Below are 25137 nucleotides of genomic sequence, written 5' to 3'. Positions count from 1 at the left end.
ACGTAGAATTATAGAGTTGGAAGGAACCCCAAGGGCCATCTAACCATCAGTTCAGCAGCATCTAGAGCAGCGGTTCTCAACCTGTGGGTCCCCAGATGTTGTTGGACTACAACTCCCATCATCCCTGAGCTCTGGCCTTGCTAGCTAGGGGTGATGGAAGTTGTAGTCCAACAACATCTGGGGACCCACAGGTTGATCTAGAGGGACCATGTTGGCTACCCCTGCTATGCTGTTCTGCTTGCATGCGTAGACCAGACCCACAGAGGGCCATTCACATATGAAAATCACCTGTGGATGCTGAATCCATGAAGGAAGTGTATGTATGAAATGGCCCAAGATCAGGTTTTGCTGCCAGTTTTGTGCAGTTGTGGGTGTCAGATGCTGCAAGCTCTACTCACCCTGCTGCTCTCTGCTGCGACGCGCTGAGCAGCCTCCCTGGCCATGGCCTTTGCGACTGTGTTGGGGACGGGCGCACCTTGTGGCTGAGGGAGTATTCGGTTTGGGGAAGGAGACCTCCTCCCCTGGAGTGGGCTGTGGAAGTTGGGAGGCTCCAGGGTGTGTCCGTGGATGGGAGACGCCACGCGGCCCTGCTCCCATGACTCATCCCTTTTCACATGCGGACACAAATGTTCGTCTTTGGTATCTGGGATGCCGGCACTTGGTAATGGCTTAGATTTGGGAGCTGGCCGAGGGTGAGGGGTTGGAGGCACCAGTAGGTCAGGTGGAATGGCAGAGCCCAGCGAGTCCACCGATTCCCCTTGGACAGAAAGTGTCCGGACGAGAACTTCCCTGGCTTCCAGGCTCCGGATTCTCATGAGCTCCACGACGGTGTTCTCAGCCATAGGAAAGATAACTTCTGCCACCTAATCGGATGTATAAAACACAAAGGCCAAGTTGAGAAGGAGCCAAGTTCTTCTGCTGCCATGCCTGGATGGGAAAGGAAGGAAGGGCCCTCAAACTAGTACAGAAGACGAGTAGCACGCTCCAGTAGGACCGAACAGTAGCCCTATATGAGACAGAGGTGGTCAGACTTCTAGCTTACAGCATCTACTTTGACATATATATTTTTTGCTAGGACCCTGAGGTCTGCTAAAGTTATAAGTTTGGTCTGCATAGAATGTTATGTTTGTGTGTGTTGAAGTTTAAAACTTATGTATAGGTTTGCATTAGGCAAGAGGTTTAACTCTAGCTAACTATGGTGATATAAAGCTGGAGATTTCCATTTCAGCATTTATGCTAAGTTATGACCTATCCCTGAGAAACTTTCTCAGTAGGCACTAGCTCAACGATTCTGTTTGTGTAGGATCCCTCTCTGGGACTGGAGAAAGGAAAGTTCTTGGACTGTACAGTGGTACCTCTGGTTACGTACTTAATTTGTTCCAGAGGTCTGTTCTTAACCTGAAACTGTTCTTAACTTGAAGCACCACTTTAGCTAATGGGGCCTCCCGCTGCTGCCACGCCGCCGCAGCGTGATTTCTGTTCTCATCCTGAAGCAAAGTTCTTAACCCGAGGTGCTATTTCTGGGTTAGCGGAGTCTGTAACCTGAAGCATCTGTAACCTGAAGCGTATGTAACCTGAAGCGTCTGTAACCTGAGGTACCACTGTATTAAGGGCTTAAAGAAGACTGGACTGCATTGCTAGTTTGCTTAAGGGCAATGTGTTACTTTATAGTCTTGCAACATATATTTTGCAACTCGTTTAAGACTGTTTGCAGTAACGCCTTTTGGAACCTTTTCTTGTGGTGGGGAGCATATTCATTTCCACTCTGCAAAAGGTTCAGACCATGGGTTCCGCTCAAATATCTCTAACTAAAGTTCCACCAACAGCATCCATGTGCAAAACAGTGGTTTGGTGGAGGCAGGATGGCAGACATTACACTTCAAATTAATCACACATGCTCAACTTCAACTGCATATGCAATTTGTTTTTAGCACAAGAACTGAGTTCAGTGCGCGCACGCACACACAAACACTCTTGGTTTTTACATGAAGTTTTCTTTCCTTCAGCTGCCTAACCTAGGGCTCATCCACACTTAGGCTTGTCCCGTGATTTCAACGCACTGGTCTGAAAGATTCTTCTTTCGTTCCACCGCTTTCCCTGGGAAAAGCCGCTGTTTACTGCTGAGTTGCAGCTAACATCCATTTGATAGACGTTTGTTCTGATTCAGCAGTAAGTGGTGGGTTTTCCCAAGGAAAGTGGCAGGACAAAATGAAAAAACCTTTCGGACCCATGTCTAGAAATCACGGGGCAAGTGGCATTGAATGAATAAAACTTTATTTGCATCCGCCATCGGCCATAGCAACAAAATAACATTGTATACACAGAACAAAATAAATTGTTGATTATATAAAGCACAGTTCAGGGTCCAGAATCAGCAGTCAAATAGTGGACCTTATTCTGATTGCCCCAGCTAAAACCTTGCAACCTTTGCAGTCATCTGGTTCTCTTGATCTGCCAGGAGAAAAGACACAATGGCAGTGGTAGGGCAACCCGGAATGGTCAATAAAAGAGGGGTAATAATCTCATTCCTCAGATCTTTATAAAGAGTGCAAGCCAGGAGGGCAGGCACCACTGATTTGGTGCTGCCATCTCCACAGGGACATAAGCGTTTTTTGTATGGAATCTGTTGGAATCTTCCCTCAAGTACAGCCGAGGGCAATACATTCAATCTTGCAAGGGTAAAAGCACGTCTGTATTTTGGAGTTGCTAGGTTATACAGATAGGGTGCCAGAGAATCAAAGTGGGAGGGTGGAAAATGGCCGTACCATGGGGAAAATTTCCTTATTGTGGCCAAGCTGTCTTGACACTCGGTATCATTTAGGCGTTGGCAAATTTAGACTGTTTGCTTTACTATAACCCACAGTGAGTAGCTGTTGTGGGGCACTGTGGATGAGCCCATAGAAAGGGGGAGAAAAGGGCCCCATCTGCAGTATACATTTAAAGCAGCATCGTGCCACTCTAAAGAGTCATGGTTTCCTCCCCCAAAGAATCACGGGAACTGTTTGTTGAGGCTGCTGAGAAATGCTTTTTTTCTTCTTCTAGAAAAAAATGGTGCAGGTACTGTGTACCATTGAGTACCCCCAGAAAAAAATCACGGCTGAGAGTTGCCAGGAGATCCCCACTCCCTTCCCAGGGCTACAATTCCCAGAGTTCCCTGGGAGGAGAATGGACAGTTAAACCCACTCTGGGAATCAAGGCGTGTGGCTCATCACCAACGAAGTGGAAAATCCCACCTACCCTTTGGCCTTTTGCATAAACTCCATAACCGGTTACATTGGCCCCATTGGAGGTCCCTGTTGCTGTGAGAATTGGTGGCTTCCATGAAACCAGGATCGTTCCTGGCGTCGGCCCAGCCTGAATTCTGATGTCTTGAGGGGGAGCTGGTGGACCTAGATTTCAAAACACGCTTCAGTTACTACCAGTCACTTAATTCTGTAGGCCCTACAGGTAGAAGCATATTGTTATTAAATTTTCATTGTCTAAGGCAGGCATGTCCAACTGGTCAATCACGATCTACTGGTCAATCGCGGATCTACTGGTCAATCATGGTCGATTCCATGAACCTGATCCACCTCTCTCTCTCTGTCAAAAATGCTCAACAACTTTGGGTCTTCCTTCCCCCAAAAAGCTCAACAACTTAGGTCAATCTAATGGGTGGATTTCTTTTTTATTGAGAGATCGCAGCCTCTTGGGAGTTGGACATGCCTGGTCTAGGGGGCTGGAGATGTCAAAATGTGTCATCTCAGTAGTTTATTGAGGGATGGAGGAAACTTGCCTGAGGACCAGGCAATTTTGGCATAAGTTCACTCATTAGTCTACTCCACCCCATTACCGTTTTTTAATCCATAATTTTAAAAACAAAATTTTTAAAAATCTGCACAATTTGCCACATGTTAAACATATTTCTAAACATGGATTTCTTACACACTGTCTCTCAAATTACGCATTACCAAACAAAGTTTTATGTCGCTGCAGTTTTTAGCTCAGAACTGTGTCAGAACATTCCAAAGGATGACTAGCCCACACTACATAATGAAAGCACTTTTATAGCACTTTAAACATCTAGGTTTATTTTGTTATTATTAATAATTTATTTAATAAGTTTATATACTGCCATTCATCTGAGGATCACAGGTGCTGTACAGGGTCCTGCCCCCCCCCCATTTTTTAAAATAATCCTGGAAACGTAGTTTGCTAAGTGTGCTGATAATTGTTAGGAGAGCCCTCCTTTCACCCTTACTAACTATATTTCCCAGAGTTCCCTAGGAAGAACGATTGATTGTTAATGCAATTTAAATCTGTGATGTGGATGCACATCAATGCAGGAAGTGGACACCAGGTCTGTCCCCATCATATTTTGCAAAGACTGAATTCCCCAGACATCTCTAGTTCTAGCAAACCACATAGATGCACATGCTTTAATTCCAGGGTTACTCTTAGTTGTTATTCTTTAAAATTCAGGTGTTTCAAAAGAAATCCACATGGTAAAATTACATGTTAAAGATTAGGTGTCTGATTTAAAAAATGCAGAGGACATAAAACTATCAAAATATAAATAAAACCAGTTGTTTTAAAACAAATGCATGCAAATAAAATTAAATGCTAAAATTACACATCTTGGCTGGCTAAAGAAAAAGGTTTTTCGCAGGTGCTGAAAACAATACAACACAGCCATCTGCCTCATGGCAATTTCAGAAATCCACCTAGTTGGAAAAGAATTCAGGAAGGACGGAATGCAAGCCCAAGAAAACACCAAAAGGAACGGAAGGGTAGAAATCCTCTCATCCCTATTCTGAACCCAGAGCTAAGGCCAGGATGTTGAGAGCAAGACAGCTGCCAAGGAGTCCTTGTAGGGCATAGGACAGGGCAGAGGCCAGCCCTGCAGATTGTTTTTGGAAGGATTACAGCAAACACTTCTGCATCCTAAAGCTGGGGAGCCACTTCAGCAGCAGCAATCTGATGATGAGGAGGGAAGTCTGGAAAACCATTTACATGCCCTGGGTCTCAGAATATCCCAGAGAGAGCTTGCAGGAGGCAGGAGGGCTGCAGAAACCATGCGGGAACCCAGTAATGATGACGCAAACGGCACACTGGCAACTTCCTGCTGCGGTCCCAGTGTGCAAAGTCGGTGCCAGATTAATAACTGCCTGGTTAATTGGCCACTAGGAAAAGTGGATGGGGAAACAGTGTGCCAGAGGCTACCAAGAGTCTTTATGCTGTCCGCAGCAAGTGCAAGAGAAGTTTGTTAGATGAGGACATGCATCAGCTGTGTTCCATAAACTGGCCCAACTCCTTGTACACAGAAATCTAGCAGGTCAGGGAAGAAGGCTGGGGTGTGTTTCTGTCTACATTTCCCCTTGACACCATAGCTTTCTTTTTTATAGCTAAAGGTAAAAGGACCCCTGACCATTAGGTCCAGTTGTGGCCGACTCTGGGGTTGCGGCGCTCATCTCACTTTATTGGCCGAGGGAGCCGGTGTACAGCTTCCGGGTCATGTGGCCAGCATGACTAAGCCACTTCTGGCAAACCAGAGCAGCACACGGAAATGCCGTTTACCTTCCCGCCGGAGTGGCACCTATTTATCTACTTGCACTTTGACATGCTTTCGAACTGCTAGGTTGGCAGGAGCAGGGACCAAGCAACGGGAGCTCACCCCGTCACAGGGATTCGAACCACCGACCTTCAGAGTCCTAGGCTCTGTGGTTTAACCCACAGCGCCACCGGCATCTTTTCTATAGGCATCCCCTTATCTAAAGGTAAAGGTACCCCTGCCCGTACAGGCCAGTCTTGACAGACTCTAGGGTTGTGCGCCCATCTCACTTAAGAGGCCGGGGGCCAGCGCTGTCCGAAGACACTTCCGGGTCACGTGGCCAGCGTGATGAAGCTGCAGCTGGCGAGCCAGAGCCACACACGGAAACGCCATTTACCTTCCCGCCAGTAAGCGGTCCCTATTTATCTACTTGCACCTGGGGGTGCTTTCGAACTGCTAGGTTGGCAGGCGCTGGGACCGAGCAACGGGAGCGCACCCCGCCGCGGGGATTCGAACCGCCGACCTTTCGATCAGCAAGCCCTAGGCGCTGAGGCTTTTACCCACAGCGCCACCCGCGTCCCTGTCCCCTTATCTACGTATGATCAACTCACGTGTGACTGCATATATGCATGGCACCGTTAAATGAGTAATTCAATTCTAACCTGAAATGACAGGAGAGAGCTGGAAATTCCTTGTGGCTCATAAGGAGACCCTCCCCAGAGCCCAAAAAAGGATGTCAGTGAGTCAAAAGTCCAGAAAAAAGAGAGACACCAAGGACTCCAAATGGTGTGTGGGAGCTCTTGCTGAAGCTGCACTACTCTGCTCTACAGCTGTTGGGTGGGAACACTGCTTTTATTTATTTATTGGGGGTAGGTAACTCAAGGACGCGGGTGGCGCTGTGGGTAAAAGCCTCAGCGCCTAGGGCTTGCCGATCGAAAGGTCGGTGGTTCGAATCCCCGCGGCAGGGTGCGCTCCCGTTGCTCGGTCCCAGCGCCTGCCAACCTAGCAGTTCGAAAGCACTCCCGGGTGCAAGTAGATAAATAGGGACCGCTTACTAGCGGGAAGGTAAACGGCGTTTCCGTGTGCGGCTCTGGCTTGCCAGAGCAGCGATGTCACACTGGCCACGTGACCCAGAAGTGTCTCCGGACAGTGCTGGCCCCCGGCCTCTTGAGTGAGATGGGCGCACAACACTAGAGTCTGTCAAGACTGGCCCGTACGGGCAGGGGTACCTTTACCTTTACCTTAACTCAAGGGTAGGGACGCGGATGGCGCTGTGGGTAAAAGCCTCAGCACCTAGGGCTTGCTGATCGAAAGGTCGGTGGTTCGAATCCCCGCGGCGGGGTGCGCTCCCGTTGCTCGGTCCCAGCGCCTGCCAACCTAGCAGTTCGAAAGCACCCCCAGGTGCAAGTAGATAAATAGGGACCGCTTACTGGCGGGAAGGTAAACGGCGTTTCCGTGTGCTGCGCTGGCTCGCCAGATGCAGCTTTGTCACGCTGGCCACGTGACCCGGAAGTGTCTCCGGACAGCGCTGGCCCCCGGCCTATAGAGTGAGATGGGCGCAAACCCCCAGAGTCTGGCAAGACTGGCCCGTATGGGCAGGGGTACCTTTACCTTTACCTTTTAAACTCAAGGGTACACAGTACCAGCACACACACACCCCATGTTAAAAGTGTGGCACTTACTGTAACACCTTTGTTTTGCTCATGCATGTGAGGGTCTGGTACATAACCCCTCATAAGAGAGAACAGAGGCCTAACTCAGCAAGGCTCTTCTTAAGCGTTAAGCTTCAGCTAGACTGCAAGATCTTTTGCTTTCTTTCCCTTCCTCGCATCTTGGAGTGGCAGGCTGTGTGTGTGTGTTCCAAAACCTGGGCTCCATGCAGCTAAAAACAGCTGAGCAAAAACAAAAAGCAAAAAAACCTCCCCCTGTTTGAAGGCCCTGAAAACCTGTTATCATGATAGCATACTTGCTACGTCTCTAATTAAAACCAATCCCCTATAAATAGCAGTGTGCTGGATGGAAGCCTAGCCTAAAAATATCCCTGTGATTATTAAGGTTATGTATATTTCATGAGTTCTGCCACATATTTGGCAACATCCTGGCTAAACTGAACAAGCTAAAAAGCTTTCGGAGGGAAAGGGCCGCCCCCTCCACCGTAACAATCAATTCACAGTACCGGCAGTCCTACAAGAGTTTGGATTTGATATCCCGCCTTTCACTCCCTTTAAGGAGTCTCAAAGCGGCTAACATTCTCCTTTCCCTTCCTCCCCCACAACAAACACTCTGTGGGGTGAGTGGGGCTGAGAGAAGTGTGACTGGCCCAAGGTCACCCAGCAGCTGCATGTGGAGGAGCGGAGACATGAACCCGGTTCCCCAGATTACTAGACTACCGCTCTTAACCACTACACCATACTGCCCCAAACATCTCTGAATTGTTTTCCAGGCAACAAAATCCTTATGGGTTGAGAAAAAGTACTAGCAGGTCTCTGTATACCAGGAATCCAGCTTAGCTTTCCCTTGGGAAACAGGGTGTGTGTCATTTTGGGGAATGAAGCCCTCCCCCAAGCCAGTTCTACAGGGGCAATCCTTGAAGACCCTTTTATATGTGGACCGCCTTGCTGAGCTCAAACTCTCAAGGTGTGCCATTTAAGACACCTGCATCCAGACCTTTACGATCTGAGAAGACCACTTTTTTGTTTTTTTAGCTTTGAAAGTCCCACTGACCCTGTTTGGGAAACATGGATGTCTCCATCTAGACCAGGAGTGGGGCACCTTAGGCCCAGGAACCAGATATGGCCCCCCCCGGCCACTCTATTTGGCCCACAGGGTTCTCCCCAGGCCACACCCATCCCTGGCCTTGCTTTGCACCCCAGGTGTTTTCACCTGGCTGGATTGTGTCCATTTGCTTGTCTGGATAACTGATGGTGCAATCTAAATGTGGTGCATGTACTTATCCCATTTCTGCAATAAACTATGCATTCAAGCTCCCGAAATCTTGGCTACTTGTCTTGCTGGCTCACTAATCCTTCCCCAATGGCACAGGAACATAGGAAACTGCCTCATATTGAATCTGACCTTTGGTCCATCTAGATAAGTGCTGTCTCCAACTGATTGCCACCAGGTTTCAGGTAGGAGATGTTCCCAGCCCTACCTAGAGATTGAATCTGGGACCTTCTATGTACAGAGCAGATGCAGAGGTTAAGGCAGATGGCAGCTCTAAGTTAGAGGTCCCAAATTCCATGTTCTTTGGGTGTACACACCCAGGCAGTCATAGGTACTTGTAAATGTAAAGGTAAAGGGACCCCTGACCATTAGGTCCAGTCGTGACCGACTCTGGGATTGCGGCGCTCATCTCGTTTTATTGGTCGAGGGAGCTGGCGTACAGCTTCTGGGTCATGTGGCCAGCATGACTAAGCCGCTGCCGGTGAACCAGAGCAGCACACGGAAACACCGTTTACCTTCCTGCTGGAGAGGTACCTATTTATCTACTTGCACTTTGACGTGCTTTTGAACTGCTAGGTTGGCAGGAGCAGGGACTGAGCAACGGGAGCTCACCCCGTCACAGGGATTCGAACCGCCGAGCTTCTGATCGGCAAGTCCTAGGCTCTGTGGTTTAACCCACAGCGCCACCCGCATCCCAGATAGGTACTTGTACACTCATGGTAATACACCCTTTCTCCCTCACCTCCCAGAGCACCTGTGTGAGGCTACCTCTCTTCTTTCCTTTGACAGTCTCCCCAAAACTCATCTTGCCCCCAAAGTCTTCAGGACAACCCCCTGCTTCCAGTGTTCAATGGTCATGGGTCCGTAATGAAGCCTTTAAGTAGGTGCAACCGAAAAAACTGACATGTTCCAGGAGCAGTCAATGTTGTGCCCCACCCCGATGTTCCTGGACTACAAATCCAATTGTCCTTGACCATGCTGGTCGAGGATGATGGGATTTGTAGTTCAACAGCATTTGGAAGACCCCATGTTGGCTTCTTCTGTGTCAAAGCTTAGAATGCCAGATCCTTCAGGAAATGACCTTCCCTCTTGCAATCTGTAAGCTTTCACGTACACCGATAGCACTGCATAAATTAACAAACAACAGCAAGCAATATCCTAAAAAAAACACACAACAGAGTCAAACCTGCTGGCAATGTCGAAAATTCTACAAAGGCTTCCTTTTTTTCCCGTTGCTCCAGTGGGAGCTGCCAGGGCATTTGGTGAGGCTTGGCCAATACCTTCACCTTGTAGGCCATGTTAGGCTTCAGGTTAAAAAACTGATACTTGTATCTGGCAGCCTTGACAATATCGAATTCCTCTTCGTTGAGGAAGATCACATGACTGTAATTGCTGTTGGTCGGGAGCCAGGTGAGCTCGGCGGAAATCTGGGTGATGTTGTCCACCTTAAGGTGAGAAGGAGCCACAATGACATCCTTCCCAACTAACAAAGTGCACTGGAGCTCGTCAGAATTGCCCCTACTGGTTATGCTTTGAATAGATATTCGATACGTGCAGGTAGCAATGTTAAGTTTTTCTATGAGAGCTTTAGTTCTGCTCCCCAAGGACACACTCATCCGTATTTCTTTGTCTACCAAGACGTTGTAGCTATGAATGGTTCCCCATCCAGGTGGCACGACCGGAGGCTCCCAGCCCACAATAACACTTTTGGCTAGTTGTTTGATAAGGGTAATTTTTCTAGGATAAGGCACAATGTCTTCTCCGATTTCATCAATGTTCACATCCAGGGTCCCTGCACTGTTATTGACAACGCCAGGCTCTAAGTGGCTGGGAGGGTTTATCTCCAAAAGGCCATCTCCTTCCGACATGTGACCAGTGTGGTTGATGTAATTCTGGTCCTGTTCGCTGCCCACCCCACTCAACAAACGGGATTCATTGTCCTGCACAAAATCCACAAAGTTGGAAGGGACAAGACCTCTCTGTCCATCTAGGAGTTCACCTAGAGGAGAAAGAGAAAAAAGGTGGAAGGCAGGTTGCACAAACACACAGAAAAGACACAACTGCTCATCTGGATTCACATTTAAAGATGGGCCAAGGAGAAACGCAGCCAGTGTCAACCACCATCCCTGCCCTAGTCCTGTTGAGGTGCTCACCCAGCCCAACCTAAGCCAGTAGTGACTGCTGTTCATCGGGACTGGTAGAAAGCAAACAGTAGAAGGAACCAGGGCCAAGGATAGGCAGAGTCAACTAATTCTACCTCCCTGTCTAGTGGGCTTTACTTTAGCCTCAAGTACTTTATTACAGTCATAGGCCAGCATAAGCAAAACATCTAAATAAATAGCATAACAGTATGAATCTAATAATTATTAAATAAAAAGGAGCAAGAACCAAACATAGATTTAAACATATACATAGAATACTTAATTAAGCATAGATAATGGGTGAGTAAAAATTTATAAGAAAAATTAAAAGATCGCTTAACACAGCTATATGGGGTGGCTTCAGAAGTGCGGATCTAACAATATGGGGATTGAACTGTAGCATAGACCATTCTTTGTCAAAAATCTATCATGGCAGCGCAAAATCTGGCGAATGAATATGTGACTTCAGGGCTCTCGTCCTGTAGTAATAAGGAGATATTGTGTTGTTCTGAATGCCCAGGAAACGTATATAAGATGAGTTGGATAAACCTAGTTTGAATGTCTATATAATACTGGCAGTGAAGAAGGGCACGCTCCGTTGTTTCCTGCTGCTACTGGGCTTTACAAGGGCACCAATGAGACGAAGGAGGAGTCATGGGCTTGTTGTAGGTAAGAAAGCAGGCAAGTGGGGGCCGGCTGAGGGAAGACAGAGGTCAGTGGGGCCAAGCCCCCTTTGCCCTAATAAATTAGCCACCACTGCCACCATCTGATAAAAGCCTTCACTCCCACCATTCAATCAGAATTAGAATTTGTATGAGAGGAGAACAAGGGCACCCTCACTGACCCCACTCTCTCTGCCACATCCCACTCGTTCAGTTCCATAACTCCCCATGCATTGGTGGGCTGATGTCTCCAGCAGTTGAGACTGCTCTACTTATAGGGCCACCCTAGATGGTTCAGAATGCTGGATAATCGCAAGGGGAGCAAGGGGAACCCAGAATGCTCCCCTGCACCCAAATTTGTTGATGGTTAAAGAGAGGCGTAAACAAAAGCTAAATAAATAAATAAATAAATTGCCAGTCTCAACAAACCTTCATAGAAGCCATCTTCGTCCATGTCTCCGTACACATAGAGGTATTTTCCTGCTGTGAGGGGCAACTCTGCTTCGGGGTTTTCATTTGGTCCATCAAATGGGTTGTAACTGGAGGGAAGCACAATTACCTTTTCTCGCCATCGCTCATGTAATTAACCAGTCAGTGTTGAGAATCTCAGGGTAGGGCAAAGAGCTCCTTCACCCTCCTGCTACATAGGAAGCCACCCTGAACTGTGTAAGATGATGGCTCCATCTAACTCAGTACTGTCTGGAAATGGCTCTCCAAGGTTTCAAGCAGGGCTCTCTCTTAGCTCTACCTGGAATTGCCGGAGATGGAACCGGCAACCTTCTGCACGCAAGGCAGCTGCTCTACCACTGAGCTATGGGCCTTCACCCACTTGCTCCCAACTTCACACAAAGCCATATCCTGACTCTTCCCCACACAGCTAGCAAGTCCAGCCCTTGGTGAGCCAGTTGGGTTTACAGCACCCAAACCCTTTCACAGCACCATTTCTCTTAAGGAGGGATGGCGAGATGATTCATTCCTGAGCCCTTGCCTCTCTCTGGCTGGTCTCCCCCATCTGCTTTTGCACATTTCCCCTAAGAGTCTCAGGCTACCCACTATTACCCAATTCACACCTCCCACATCCCCAAAGCGGAGATACAGCAGCAAGACGTCCTACTGGAACATTGGAAAGCTTCATCTTATTCTGGGATGCCTCTGTGATCCAGCCCCTCCTTGGTCAGCCCTCACGTAGGCACAGAGTCATGTGCAGGACAGGGTGCTATTAAGCACAACTGACAGCAGGGTAGTGTTGGGCAAGTAACATGCCAGTTTCAGGCATCAAGGCCATGACAGGTCCTGAGCCTGGGACCCTTGGGAGGGTCAGACAAGGATGTCAGGGTTTGCAACCACTGGAGGGGACTGCAGAAAGAGCAATCAGCCATGCACCAACCCCAGAACACAAAGTAGGCCAAGGGGCAAGAGGTGACCTCTGTTTCTTGCAGAAGTCTGTTTCTTAAGTCTAAGCAAGGTAAGAACTCAATTTGCAATGGGCCCCACCTTGTCTCAGCCTTTCCCAGCACCTCTCATTGAGCGTTGCCTTATTCACCTCCTTGGACCTGGCTAACCGACATTATTTCTGCTGGCCCAGTAGTTTTTTAGCATCTATGCTAACAACGAATGTTCAGGAGCCCTAACAATTGGGAACATGACTGCCTTACTTCCCACATGTGCAGGATATATATATAAAAAAACAGTGTCACAATTGTATACAGCAGTACCTCGGGTTAAGAACTTAATTCGTTCTGGAAGTCCGTTCTTAACCTGAAACTGTTCTTAACCTGAAGCACCACTTTAGCTAATGGGGCTTCCCGCTGCCGCCGCACCGCCGGAGCACGATTTCTGTTCTCATCCTGAAGCAAAGTTCTTAACCTGAAATACTATTTCTGGGTTAGCAGAGTCTGTAACCTGAAGCGTCTGTAACCCGAGGTACCACTGTAGTTCAAGGGAAATCCCAAGATGTGAAAGGCAACTTATTCCAGCAGCAGGACTCTGAGTGGGAAAGAGAAAGTACTGCTTTCACTTCCGCCCATGGCCCCTGAAAGTGGCCAATCAGCAGGTAAAATGGCCAGCTCACCTCTCATTCTCCCCAATGCCTGAAATGCAGGAAACATCTTTCAGGCAGAGCAAAAAATTTACCATTTCCTGGTGATTTGTGGCAGGGCTCAGACTTTGAGGTTAATAAGGCCACTTAAAGGAGAGGATAAAAGAAAGAATATTGGCTTACAACGGTGTGGGATATTGCATCATTAGAAAAACTCTGAGTACTTAGAGGCCAATGCAAAAGTTGTTTCCATTTGTCACTTATGCTACTATCTGAGAGCATGGCAGCTTTTAAAGGGATGCTGTCAAAATGAATAATTTTTGTGTTTTGCACCCCCGTTGATGTGTCTTCTTTATAGCGGACCCCCTATACTCTCTTATGGATGCCGCATGTTGTATTTTGCATTGACTGCTAATAAATCAGGTTTTTTAAAAAGCATTTCAAATTGTGAAAAATAAAAAATACAGTTCACATACAGGCCTGCTTGGTGGGTTGACATTACCTATATCGAGCGATGCAAAGATGGACTTTTCCAGAGTATCTCTGCTTTGAGGTATTAGAATTTCGTTCATTATCCATCTACAATAAGAAGTAATAAATGTGATTGGTCTTCTGGGATCAGGGTTATATCTTAATCTCCTAACGTACAAATGACCACTATATATATATATATATATATATATATAATTTCTTCCCAGATATAGCACTCAACACCGTGTGAAAGACACTCATTAAAAACAAAGTACCACTTAAGACTCTCTCTCTCTCTCTCTCTCTCTCTCTCTCTCTCTCTCTCTCTCTCTGTGTGTGTGTGTGTGTGAAATAAATATTGAAAACAGGCATTCAATGTCTGGCAAAATGGCAGAACCCAAGGGCAGAAAATGGATATATTGCAGTTGAAGTGCTTGCATTATACCAAGTCAGACCACTGGCCAATCTATCTCACTATTTCCTATGATGACCAGCAATTACTTTTTCCAGATGTTCACTTTGTGTAAGGAGTGGGCAATTCCACATTCAGAAATCTTTCTTTCAGTAATCAGGACTCACACATCACAGGAAACTATCTTAGGCTGCATCAGACCATTGGTTCATCCAGTTCAGTGCTATCTACACTGACTACCAGCAGTCCTCCAGGATTTCAGACACAGAGTCTCTCTTAGTACTACCTAGAGTGGCTGGGGAAACCCAGCCAGATGGGCAGGGTATTGATGATGATGATGATGATGATAATAATAATAATAATAATAATAATAATAATAATAATATATAACAACAACAACAACAACAACAACAACTAAAGATGCTGGAGTTTGGAGCTGGTACATTCTGCATGCAATACTGGTGCTCTACCACTGAGCTATAGCCCTTTCTCTGTAGGGTTCAATAGGTTGGGTTTTTCCCAGGGCTCTCCAATTACCGATTCCCAGTCAATTCTGGCAGTGACTCACAAAGGTTGCAAGAACAATCCTCTTTTAGACCCTGCTACCTGAGATCCCACCCCCAATTTCCAACATCTCCCAGGGAGGGCTGAGAATGTCTCCTGCCTGGAACCATGGAGAGGTACTGCCAGTCAGGATAGACAACACTGAGATGGACCAATAGGTCTGACTCAGTATAATAGGTCACTGAAGGTCTTTGGGAGCAAAGATGGAGTCCTCTACATGCAAAGAACGAGATCAACAGGAAGCTGGTGTACTAGGTCAGACTTTTTGTCCACCTTCCCCAGTATCATCTTCTCTCATTGGCTGTGGACTTGGGCAAAGGAGGGTCTTGCACCACCTGCTACCTGATCTTTCGTACTGCAGATACAACAGGCTGAACCCATGTGGAGGTACGCATGGGCTCTCTTTCTAGATGTGCCCTCAAACATACAATGAAATTCCTGCACTGTCATGAAGCCACTGTGGACAGCAAAACAGCCTGCATGAATAACTCTACCTATCTTATTCCTGGGAGCTATGTGCTCCTGGCCACCCACTCTCAATCCACCCACCTCCTCACAAAAAAACGCAAACAACCCAAAAATGTTTTGCCCATCACTTTCTTCCCACTCATGCCCTGGTAGCCCGTGGAGAAAATAACACAGCCCTTCTCTCCACTCTGTTGGTACGCAATAGAACTCATAACCAAGCCCATAATAATTGCTTTGGGAGATTGCTTCCCCCTCCTTGTTATCAATCACCAAGATGGTAAATGGATGGTGTCTTTGTGGAATGGCCGAGGCCTGCTTGCAATTTCTGAAAATTGCCCATGTCAAGAACCTCTTTGTTGGTTTGACTTTTCAAAGCCCGAGTTCTCCTGAAGCATTTTCAACATAATATAGCTCTCTGCCTTTCTCGGGGATACTGCACCGCTGAACGTATCCCGAGCCAAAATCCCCACGTGGGGTACACACGCACTCCATAATTACCAATACAAAAGGCAAACAATGAGCAATTCATGTTTGAAAAAAGGGCAAGCAAAGTAAAGCATAATAGGAAAGCCAACCTGGGTCTCTGTGCCAGCGTCCTATTTTCAGAGTGGTGGGAGTAAGATAGAGCGATAGCTGCTTAAAATACACAGAGACACATTCCCCCCCTGGCTTGCTGCGTACTCTGATCCAACCTGTTTTGCAATCCTATTCCTTTCTGCTCAGAAGAAAGTCCTACACAGTTCAATGTGTATTGAACAGTACAATCCTATTCCTTTCTGCTCAGAAGAAAGTCCTACACAGTTCAATGAGATTTACTCTAAGGTCACTGGTCCCATCACCTCTTGGCAAATAGAAGGGGAAGAAATGGAGGCAGTGAGAGATTTTACTTTCTTGGGCTCCATGATCACTGTAGATGGTGACAGCAGCCATGAAATTAAAAGATGCCTGCTTCTTGGGAGAAAAGCAATGACAAACCTAGACAGCATCTTAAAAAGCAGAGACATCACCTTGCCAACAAACGTCCGTATAGTAAAAGCTATGGTTTTCCCAGTAGTGATGTATGGAAGTGAGAGCTGGACCATAAAGAAGGCTGATCGCCGAAGAATGGATGCTTTTGAATTATGGTGCTGGAGGAGACTCTTGAGAGTCCCATGGACTGCAAGAAGATCAAACCTATCTATTCTGAAGGAAATCAGCCCTGAGTGCTCAGTGGAAGGACAGATCCTGAAGCTGAGGCTCCAAGACTTTGGCCACCTCATGAGAAGAGAAGACTCCCTGGAAAAGACCCTGATGTTGGGAAAGATGGAGGGCACAAGGAGAAGGGGACGACAGAGGACGAGATGGTTGGATAGTGTTCTCGAAGCTACCAACATGAGTTTGACCAGACTGCAGGAGGCAGTGGAAGACAGGAGTGCCTGGCATGCTCTGGTCCATGGGGTCACGAAGAGTTTGACACGACTAAACAACTAAACAACAACAACAACAACAACGTGTGTATAGAAGGTATGCACACTTTTGCCTCATTAATGTCAAACAGTCCAACCTGATGTGTCTGCAAAGGAACAATCTGAAGTCTTAAGCTGCACTCTGCAAGAGGGGCTTGTGATTGACACCTTTTGCATTTGGATCAAAATGCAAACACTACTGGGATTGGCTCCACTTGGGAGTGGAGCTGATTCCTGATGTAAGTGGGGTGTGTGTTGTTAATTCATGTATCAAGTACCATACAAAGTAAAGTGAAAGGTGAATGCATATGTGCATAAACACATACAAGAGCATTTCTTTTAAAATGTTGGGATGGGTAGAAAAAAAAAGAAAAGCACAGTGTAAACTTACCCCCATAAGCATGTCCTGAGATTTCAATATCATTTTCTTATATCTTATTCAGAGTGTGTTTCCCCTCTAGTACCACTGCTGACATCATTATTTTAAAAACCAACAGAGCTGTGTGTACCCTCTTCTTGGCTGTCTCCATTGACACAAGGCTCCCTCTACATTATATATGTCTGGTTATCCAGCAATTAAAACAGGAAGAGGTCTAGAATCATTACAGGGGTAACTGCTCAGGTAACACCGGAGTGTTCAGACATAGCAACAGACCAAAGTTTTGCGTTTCTTGAGTGAGCAATGAGAATCAGCGCTCCCTGACCTCCCCTGCCCACCATGACCAAACTCCCCCTTGAGCCATGCCTGAGGTGAACCATTGTTTGTCATTTCACCAGAAGCAGCAAATAATGGATTCTGTTTGCCCTGGAAACCGGGGTTTGATCCTAGGTTATGAGCCTAGTTTGCAGGGCAAGTGCAAAACCATAGTTCACTGGGTTGGACAAAATAGGGAATTTTGGCTCATCTCAAAAGGACTGGAGGGACAGAAGAGGATAAGGGAGCAGGGGTGTGAGGAGATGAGGAAGTCTGCCGTTTCCAAGGTGCCTCAATTTTTGTTTTAATAATAATGATGATGATGATGAATTTATACCCCACCCATCTGGCTGGGTTTCCCCAGCCACTCTAGGCGGCTTCCAACAAAATTTTAAAAATATAATAAAACATTCTGACTTTTGTTTGTACTCAACATGCAAACTTGACCATTTTCCTTGGGATTGGTGCACACATGTTACCTACATCATGTATGGGGAACCTTTGGCCCTCCAGATGTTGCTAAACTCCCCTTAGCCCCAGCAAGCATGACCAAACGGAGAATACAGAGATTCTGAAGGACCTGAAAATTTGTTTATGTATGCCACAACTGCAGCCAGAATGGTATTTGCCCAGAGGTGGAAAGAGGATGCTGTACCAACCAATGAAGAGTGGCTGATTAAACCAATGGATTATGCCGAAATGGCAGAATTAACAGCAGTAAGAAATCAAGAGGGAGGAAAATGATTAAAGAGTGGGGAACATTTGTAGAATATCTAAAAAATTATGGGATGCAAGTAAGTGCATTAGTAGGGCTAACTTAAATCAAGCAATTAAAGTTATTATCAAGACAAATTCTAGAATAACTAAAAAATGGAGTACAGTGGGAAATGCAGTGTTAAAAATTCAAATAGGACAAAGGGGGGAAGTCTAATATGTATTTGTATTGGAAGTATGTGATTGTAAGGTGTGTATCTGAAATTTTTGAAAACTGAATGTGTGTGTGTGTGTGTGTGTGTTAAGAAACCTCTTGAGAGCCAGAGGTTCCTTAAGCCTGATCTGTATCATGAGCCCTTCCTAACTAAAAACTAGTCCCAACAGTTGAAGAAGAGTCAGGTTTGTCCAAAGCCATTTTCAACTTACGTCTGATTCAAACCTGCATCTTGGGCTGCCAGATCGTGACCGGGACAGGAAAGTTGGCTTGATGGACAATTGCTCTGGTTTGTCACCGGATAGTTGTAGGGGTCGTATGAACTCTGAGATCACACAGTGGCCTCCTGAGGAGCTTTCATGACCTGTGTGAAAAAGAGAAAGGAAGTAACATCTCAGGAAACTGGCAGATATAGTGGCAATCTTGCAGCAACACACAAATTATTATTATTATTATTATTATTATTATTATTATTATTATTATTATTATTAGGGACGGCAGTTCCATCACCTTATGTTCCAGCCCCCTTAGCTACTGATTTTAGATTACAGGGGTGGGCAGGACTCCTGGCCCCCCATCTCTTGGCTTACCTCTGACAGCTGCCTATGTTACTTAGTCTTATGATGATGCTGCATGAACATCAAATCACATCTTTTGGACAGTTCCCATTACACAACCAGTGATGGGAGACAACTTCCCCTCCTTCCTAAGCATATCTATACACTAACATTGGCAACAGGATGTCTGTGGGCTCAGAAGAGGACCAGCTGTACCCCTAGAACAAATCCAAAGTCCAGAAAGGTGTATCAAGAGAGTGGTAGCTTGAACATATGAAGATTTGTGATGAGTGAACTCTCAGCTTGACTTAGAAATCAATCACCAGTTATGAGTATTTATTTTTTTAAAGAGAGAGCTTTGGAGGGAGCTAACTTTTCCTCAAAAGGTATCAATTAGCTCATCATGTTGGCTACATGGTATTGAGTTGGTTTCAAATCCCATCTGCCTCCCCCAAATCCTGTACACCAGTTGCTTCCCACATGGAGCTCAAGGAACATCCCAAATGGGGATTCTTAAGGCTGCAATGTGCTGTTTCTGGCCTTCTGAACAAGATAAGGGAGCTGTCCAACAGCAATGGTGCTGAATGTCGAACAGGAGAGCAGCTGTTTAGGATGATTTGAGGAGGAAGGCCAATTGCAAAAGCCAGTTCTCCTTGTTACTGTCCTATGGCATGGGTAGGCAAACTAAGGCCTGGGGGCCGGATCTGGCCCAATCGGCTACTAAATCCAGCCCATGGACGGTCTGGGAATCAGTGTGTTTTTACATGAGTAGAATGTGCCCTTTTTAAAAAATGCATCTCTGGGTTATTTGTGGGGCATAGGAATTTGTTCATCCCCCCCTCCAAAAAGCACAACTTTCATACCAAAAGCTTCCCAAACAGAATTTGGCACAGACCTTATTACTATTTTCATCTTCTCCCAGAAATTAATAGTCTATGTCTCAATGACATAGCTGCAGTCTACTCGCAGTATCTGCATGGTGCTAAGATAGACTTGAGTGTCTCTCAGACCACAGTCCAGAACCGGTCTGCAGTCCAGACCGCAGGGAGCCCTCCAGAACCAGATGCCATCTCTGCATAGAGTCGCACAAAGACTGATGTCTCAAACTTCAGCGGGCAAGAAGGAAATGTTTGTGAATCTTAAGCAGGGGTGGTGGTGGGGGGGGTGGAGAGATAACTTGCAAAGGGTTGGTGTATCTGTCTCATTTTAACTTGCTCACATTTTGGACCATTTCACACATTGTGTGGCAGGGAAAGCTTAGCGCTGAAGTGGGCATGTAATTGCCAAAACTAGGTGGTGAACTCCGGCAAATTAACTGCTTACCACATGAAAATAATGGCCATAATAAGCCTCTCCACACATTCAAATTTAGGAGAGTGCAATTTAGTGGATCAAAGCTCTCTGTCACAAATCTATACCATGCATTTAAAGTTCATGGCTTCCCCTAAACAATCCTGGGAGTGGTAGTGTGCCAAGTGTGCCAGAAACTGTGTCCTGTGATGGCTAAATTACAGTTCCCAGGATTCCCTGGGAGATGCCTAGTGTTTTAAATGTGTGTTGAATGTGATTTAAATGTATGGTGTGGGTGTGAACCCAACAAATCCACTTTTTGCTGTTAGGAAAGTGATGGGGAAATGCACAAAGAAGGTATTGGATATATGATTGATTCATGGAAATGCATAATCACTCCACAATCAAATCAGGACGCTCATTCTGGCATAACTGCCTTGCAAACAATCAGAAAGAATGCTCAATAAAAAGCAGGCATCATTTAATTCCCATGGAAGCTTTATGCAAGAAAATCAGGATGAATGCTCAATAAATGGGTCTTTTGCAGGCACCTGGAGATATTTAAAGCATGGCCAAACAATGGGGGGGAAGGAGTAATGTAAGAATGAGCCACAAACATGTGTATCTCACAGGTATACTCAGGAAAGCCAGGATTAGCTCTCTATATATTTGGACGCTAAACCTGGTACTTTCTGGCTGGAAAGGGCTTTACCACAAGAAGGACTCTTCAGAGCAGTTTGCAGCAACACATTGCACGATGGCATCACCACCTCCAGGCAACTGTTTTGCAGCAAAGGGCCTGACAGGAAGCATTGTATTGTCTATATGCAATTAGTAGGGCTATGAAGCCCCACAACATGTAGTCTGGGTTAGGGAAGAAATGGCAGGTGTAAGGGGTTCTTGAAGGCACACCAGAGAGCAGAAAAGATCAGGCAACAGCAAACTCATTTTGTGAGCTGATTTCGAGTCAGAGACCTGGATGAGTCAGATATAAATTTTTACCCTGAACCATATGCACAGATCCAGGCTTTGAAAAGTAGACTGTAGACTATTTTAATTAAAAGGAAGGGGGAGTCAGGCAGAGAGGTTCGGAGAGGATATTTGAGGATGTCAGCACCGTCCTAAATTGGCCGCTGTGGCTTTGCTACAGCTGCTGCTACTGCTGATATAATTAGGCTCCATTTGCTATTTTCTGCTTCCATATTTGCAGCTCCCAGGGAACAACAGTGTAGAGCAGAGGCAAACAGAGTACGGCACGTCCCTCCCTCCCCCCCCCTCAAAAAAAGAACCCTGCTTCTTCAAAACGGCCATTTTGCAACACAACTTGCTGCAGCATTTATAGATTTTGTCAAAAAGTCAAGGACCTAATTCCGCACCGGATGGGGTATGACCACCTTGTCAAAAAGCCCTGTGGAGTCCCAACACTTTGGTTAAAGAAGAAAATGCCCTTTCCCCCTCCTGCTTGTACACAAATATGGCTGCACCCTTTCCAAACTCACGTTTGTGGGTGCTTGGCCCAGAGGTGCCCTATTCACAAGACCCTGGTTAGCTACATTTTGAATTAAGTAAAAGAAGACACATTGCTATCTTAAAGAGGGAGTGGAGTAAGATAAATAAGTCTAGAGCCTGACATTACTCAGGACTGCAATACCTCAAGGACCACCTCTCTCCATATGAACCGAGCAAGACCCTGCGATCATTGCCCGAGGCCATTATTCATGCTCCTCCTCCATGAGATGGAACTTTACCTCAGGATGAGCAGGCTGCAGCAGGAGGCCCCATTAGCTAAAGTGGTACCTCAGGTTAAGAATGGTTTCAGGTTAAGAACGGACCTCCAGAACGAATTAAGTTCGTAACCAGAGGTACCACTGTATTTTGTGTTTTTTTATGTTGTGATATCTACGGATGAAGAGTGGTATACAAATTTAATAAATAATAATAATTACTTAAGCGTACCACTGATTCAATTTCTGCAAGGGATCTGCAGGAAATCTGCTAGTCAGCCCAAGTTCCCCAGATTCTGTTTTGAACTTCAGAAAGCATCTTGAAGCACATAAACAGCTGGCTTTCAGAGGCTGACGCCATGACTCATCCTCTGCAATTGGCTTTAATTATTCTGAGGCACTCTGAACTGTGAGCACCATTCCTTCCCAGATGAAATCATCCCAGTCGCCTGAGCATATTCATCTAGGCCAGGGCTGAAGAACCTTTATGACCCCCGGGGCTCACATCATTCCCTTGTGGGCAACCTTCTGAAGCCCATATGCTACTGGTGATGGGCAGAGAGCCCAAAGCAAAAGTGAGTGGAGCAAATACATTTGTGTTGGCATACAACCAAGGAAACGGGGGCAATTGGCAGGCCCCCAGCTAGCTCCAGCCCACCGGCCAGTGTGCAGGTCAATCTCCAGTCCTTGTTGCAGCATCTGCAACCAACAGCTTCAGAAGCTGGGGCACGCAACTCAGCAGAGATAACGCGCAGACAGAAGTGGAAGGAGAGGTTGTGTAAGCATATTTACAAGCAATTTATTCAGCATACATCTGGACAAAAGGAAAACATGTCTGATCCCCTTCGTGTCCAAAGCAAGAACGCTAAAAGCGAAAGTTATACACAAACGGAAGTTCCCAGCAAGCTGTGCTGGAGTGTAAACAGGCATGCCTCTCCCTTAAGGTGGAATGGAATATTCTAACAATTTGTACACCAACCATTTTGTTTACACTCACACATGTCTGTCCATCCAGGCGAGAAAGAGGAATTGTCAGAATTCAAGGGCACATTCCAGTGAGGTGAAAACAAGGAGGGTATGAAGTATGGATGGTGGGGTGTGTGGGTTGGGGAGATGGGGTGCTCAACGGCAAATTTAGCCTTGTATGGAATGGCCCTAAGAACACAAGGCTCTCCTGTACTAGAAAGGCCCAACTAGTCCTGCCCCCTGCTCTTACGTTGAGCATCCCAATGCTTCTAGTAAACTTGGAAGCAGGACGTGAGTGCAACAGTGCCCTCCTCAGTTTTAATTCCTAGAAACTGGTATTCAGACACCTACTAAACAAGGCCCAGGCAAGAGCCCCGCGGAAAGCAAAAGTATTCACTAACAGAAAACACTGCAGTGTGGCAGACTCCTCAATTTAAAGGTCTCAGGGCACAAATTAGCCAGCAGCACTTAAAGAACATTTGCACAAAGTAATTCATACTGCTATTGATTGATCAATTATGGACTATTCTGAACGCCCAGGAGAGCGCATTAAACTGTCCTTGATATCTGATGAACAGAATATCTTACTGATTGGCTGTGGCAAGAAGATTGCTATCTTTTTACCCAGAACGGATTCCCAATTGGCTGCAGCTGGAAGACTTGTGTGACTTTTCAAAGTGGATTTGGCTTGTACAATTTAATGCAACCTGACAAAGCTTTTTGTTTTTACATTTCCCACGTCCCAGCTCTGAACCCAAAGTGTGTACACATGGCAACAGTCCATAATTCAGCTTTTCAGGTTATGGAAGTTTAAAAAGATTGCTTCAACACCCAGGAATGTCAAAGAATTCTGATGAAAATACAGAGAGAAGCAGTAATTGCTGGTGTTCGCTCATTTGTCCCATGTCCACATTAGAAATCAGCCCAGCAAATGAATGTATGCTTTAATCTCTTTTTGGCTTATTGCTGATTTTTTGTTTTGAATTTTTTTCCCCGATCATTTTATTCTATGCTAACAGCATTGACTTTTTTTTCAACAGTCAAGCGGTATATAAACTTTCTGAAATAAAATACAGTCATACCTCGGGTTACAGAGGCTTCAGGTTGTATTTTTTCAGGTTACGGATGCGCCCAAAACCGGAAGCACTGGAATGGGTTACTTCCACGTTTCGATGGTCGCGCATGTGCAGAAGTGCCAAATCGCAACCCGTGCATGCGCACATGCGGTGCTGCGAGTTGCAAATGCTGCGGGTTGCGAACGTGCTTCCTGCACGGATCACGTTCGCAACCCGAGCGTTCACTGTAAATAAATACAAAATGGCACTTGCTGTTTTCATTTTCAGTCTAAAATGATACGCAATCATAATGGTCATTTCCCCACTTAAACTGTGCATATTTTGCATCGAAGTGAACAGCCTTTGCATTAAAATAAATAGTGTGTAAATAATTATGTCAATAATTACATTAAATTCATTAGCTGCAGAAATAATTAGGTAGATTCCATTAAACAGCAGACAGCGACTAACATACTATTTGGCTGAAACCGAACTGCCAAGAAGCAGAAACACTGCTGACTCTAGATAAGGCAGGTTGGAAGGAAAATCACTGCCTTCTTACATCCTTGCAAACACCAGCACCCCACCACATCCACCATCTGAGGCAGATGCTTCACTCTGTTTAATGTCAGAGCCGGTCCAGGTGATGGATGAGAGAAGAATGCTATGGAAGTTGGTTCCTTAGTTGCAAGGGTCCAACCTTTGTTCAGTGCAGGAATCCCACAACTACAGCATCCCGGCAGAGTATCTTCCAACCTCCACTTAGATACCTGCAGCAAGGCATTGGGTTTGGTCACCCTGGTAAATTCTATTTGAAGAGCAGGGTAAAAATCTATTAAATCCAAAATGATGATTGCTCAGATGTCTGCATACTATCAGGAATATCTGCTGGGCGTTGGGTATGGCCCAGTAAGGTTTCCTTGTATACACAGAAGCAGGAATGTTTCCCACAAGCAGAATTTGGATTGAACTAGGTTGTGTTTAACAAAGTGCACCAAATCCGCTCAAAGATATCTGAAAGCAGTTCCCATAATTGCCGGGTGACCTAAACATGAATGAAATTTATTTCAGGGTAGAACTCTGAACGAGCTCATTCTCATGTGTGTGTGTTTTTAACTGTTTATAGACTCTTTGGGCCTTTAAAATTCACAATCATTGGGGGGAAATAAATCAAACTATTCACATTGCATTGTGTGTGTGAGTGTTTTGATGCTTTCCACTGCGGCAGTTTGTAACGTTCTGAATGCTT

At 45.9% G+C, this 25137-nt stretch overlaps 1 protein-coding gene across 16 annotated transcripts in view; it reads right to left on the bottom strand.

Annotated features, from left to right (window-relative positions):
• RIMBP2 (RIMS binding protein 2) overlaps nucleotides 1-25137 on the bottom strand; it is a 281768-nt gene that overhangs the window by 33641 nt on the left and 222990 nt on the right. For all 16 annotated transcript variants that reach the window (XM_053368970.1, XM_053368972.1, XM_053368966.1 and 13 more), the window contains 6 exons: nucleotides 18509-18660; nucleotides 13817-13893; nucleotides 11706-11815; nucleotides 9660-10472; nucleotides 3238-3389; nucleotides 399-863 (listed from right to left, as the gene is read on the bottom strand). In XM_053368970.1, the coding sequence (XP_053224945.1) occupies nucleotides 399-863; nucleotides 3238-3389; nucleotides 9660-10472; nucleotides 11706-11815; nucleotides 13817-13893; nucleotides 18509-18660 (1769 nt within the window). The remainder of the gene's footprint in view (nucleotides 1-398; nucleotides 864-3237; nucleotides 3390-9659; nucleotides 10473-11705; nucleotides 11816-13816; nucleotides 13894-18508; nucleotides 18661-25137) is intronic.

The sequence above is a fragment of the Podarcis raffonei genome, chromosome 16, assembly GCF_027172205.1.
Source record: "Podarcis raffonei isolate rPodRaf1 chromosome 16, rPodRaf1.pri, whole genome shotgun sequence".
In the NCBI taxonomy this organism is placed as follows: domain Eukaryota; kingdom Metazoa; phylum Chordata; class Lepidosauria; order Squamata; family Lacertidae; genus Podarcis; species Podarcis raffonei.
The sequence above is the reverse complement of the archived record's forward strand: the minus strand, read 5'-3'. Positions and strand labels throughout refer to the sequence as shown.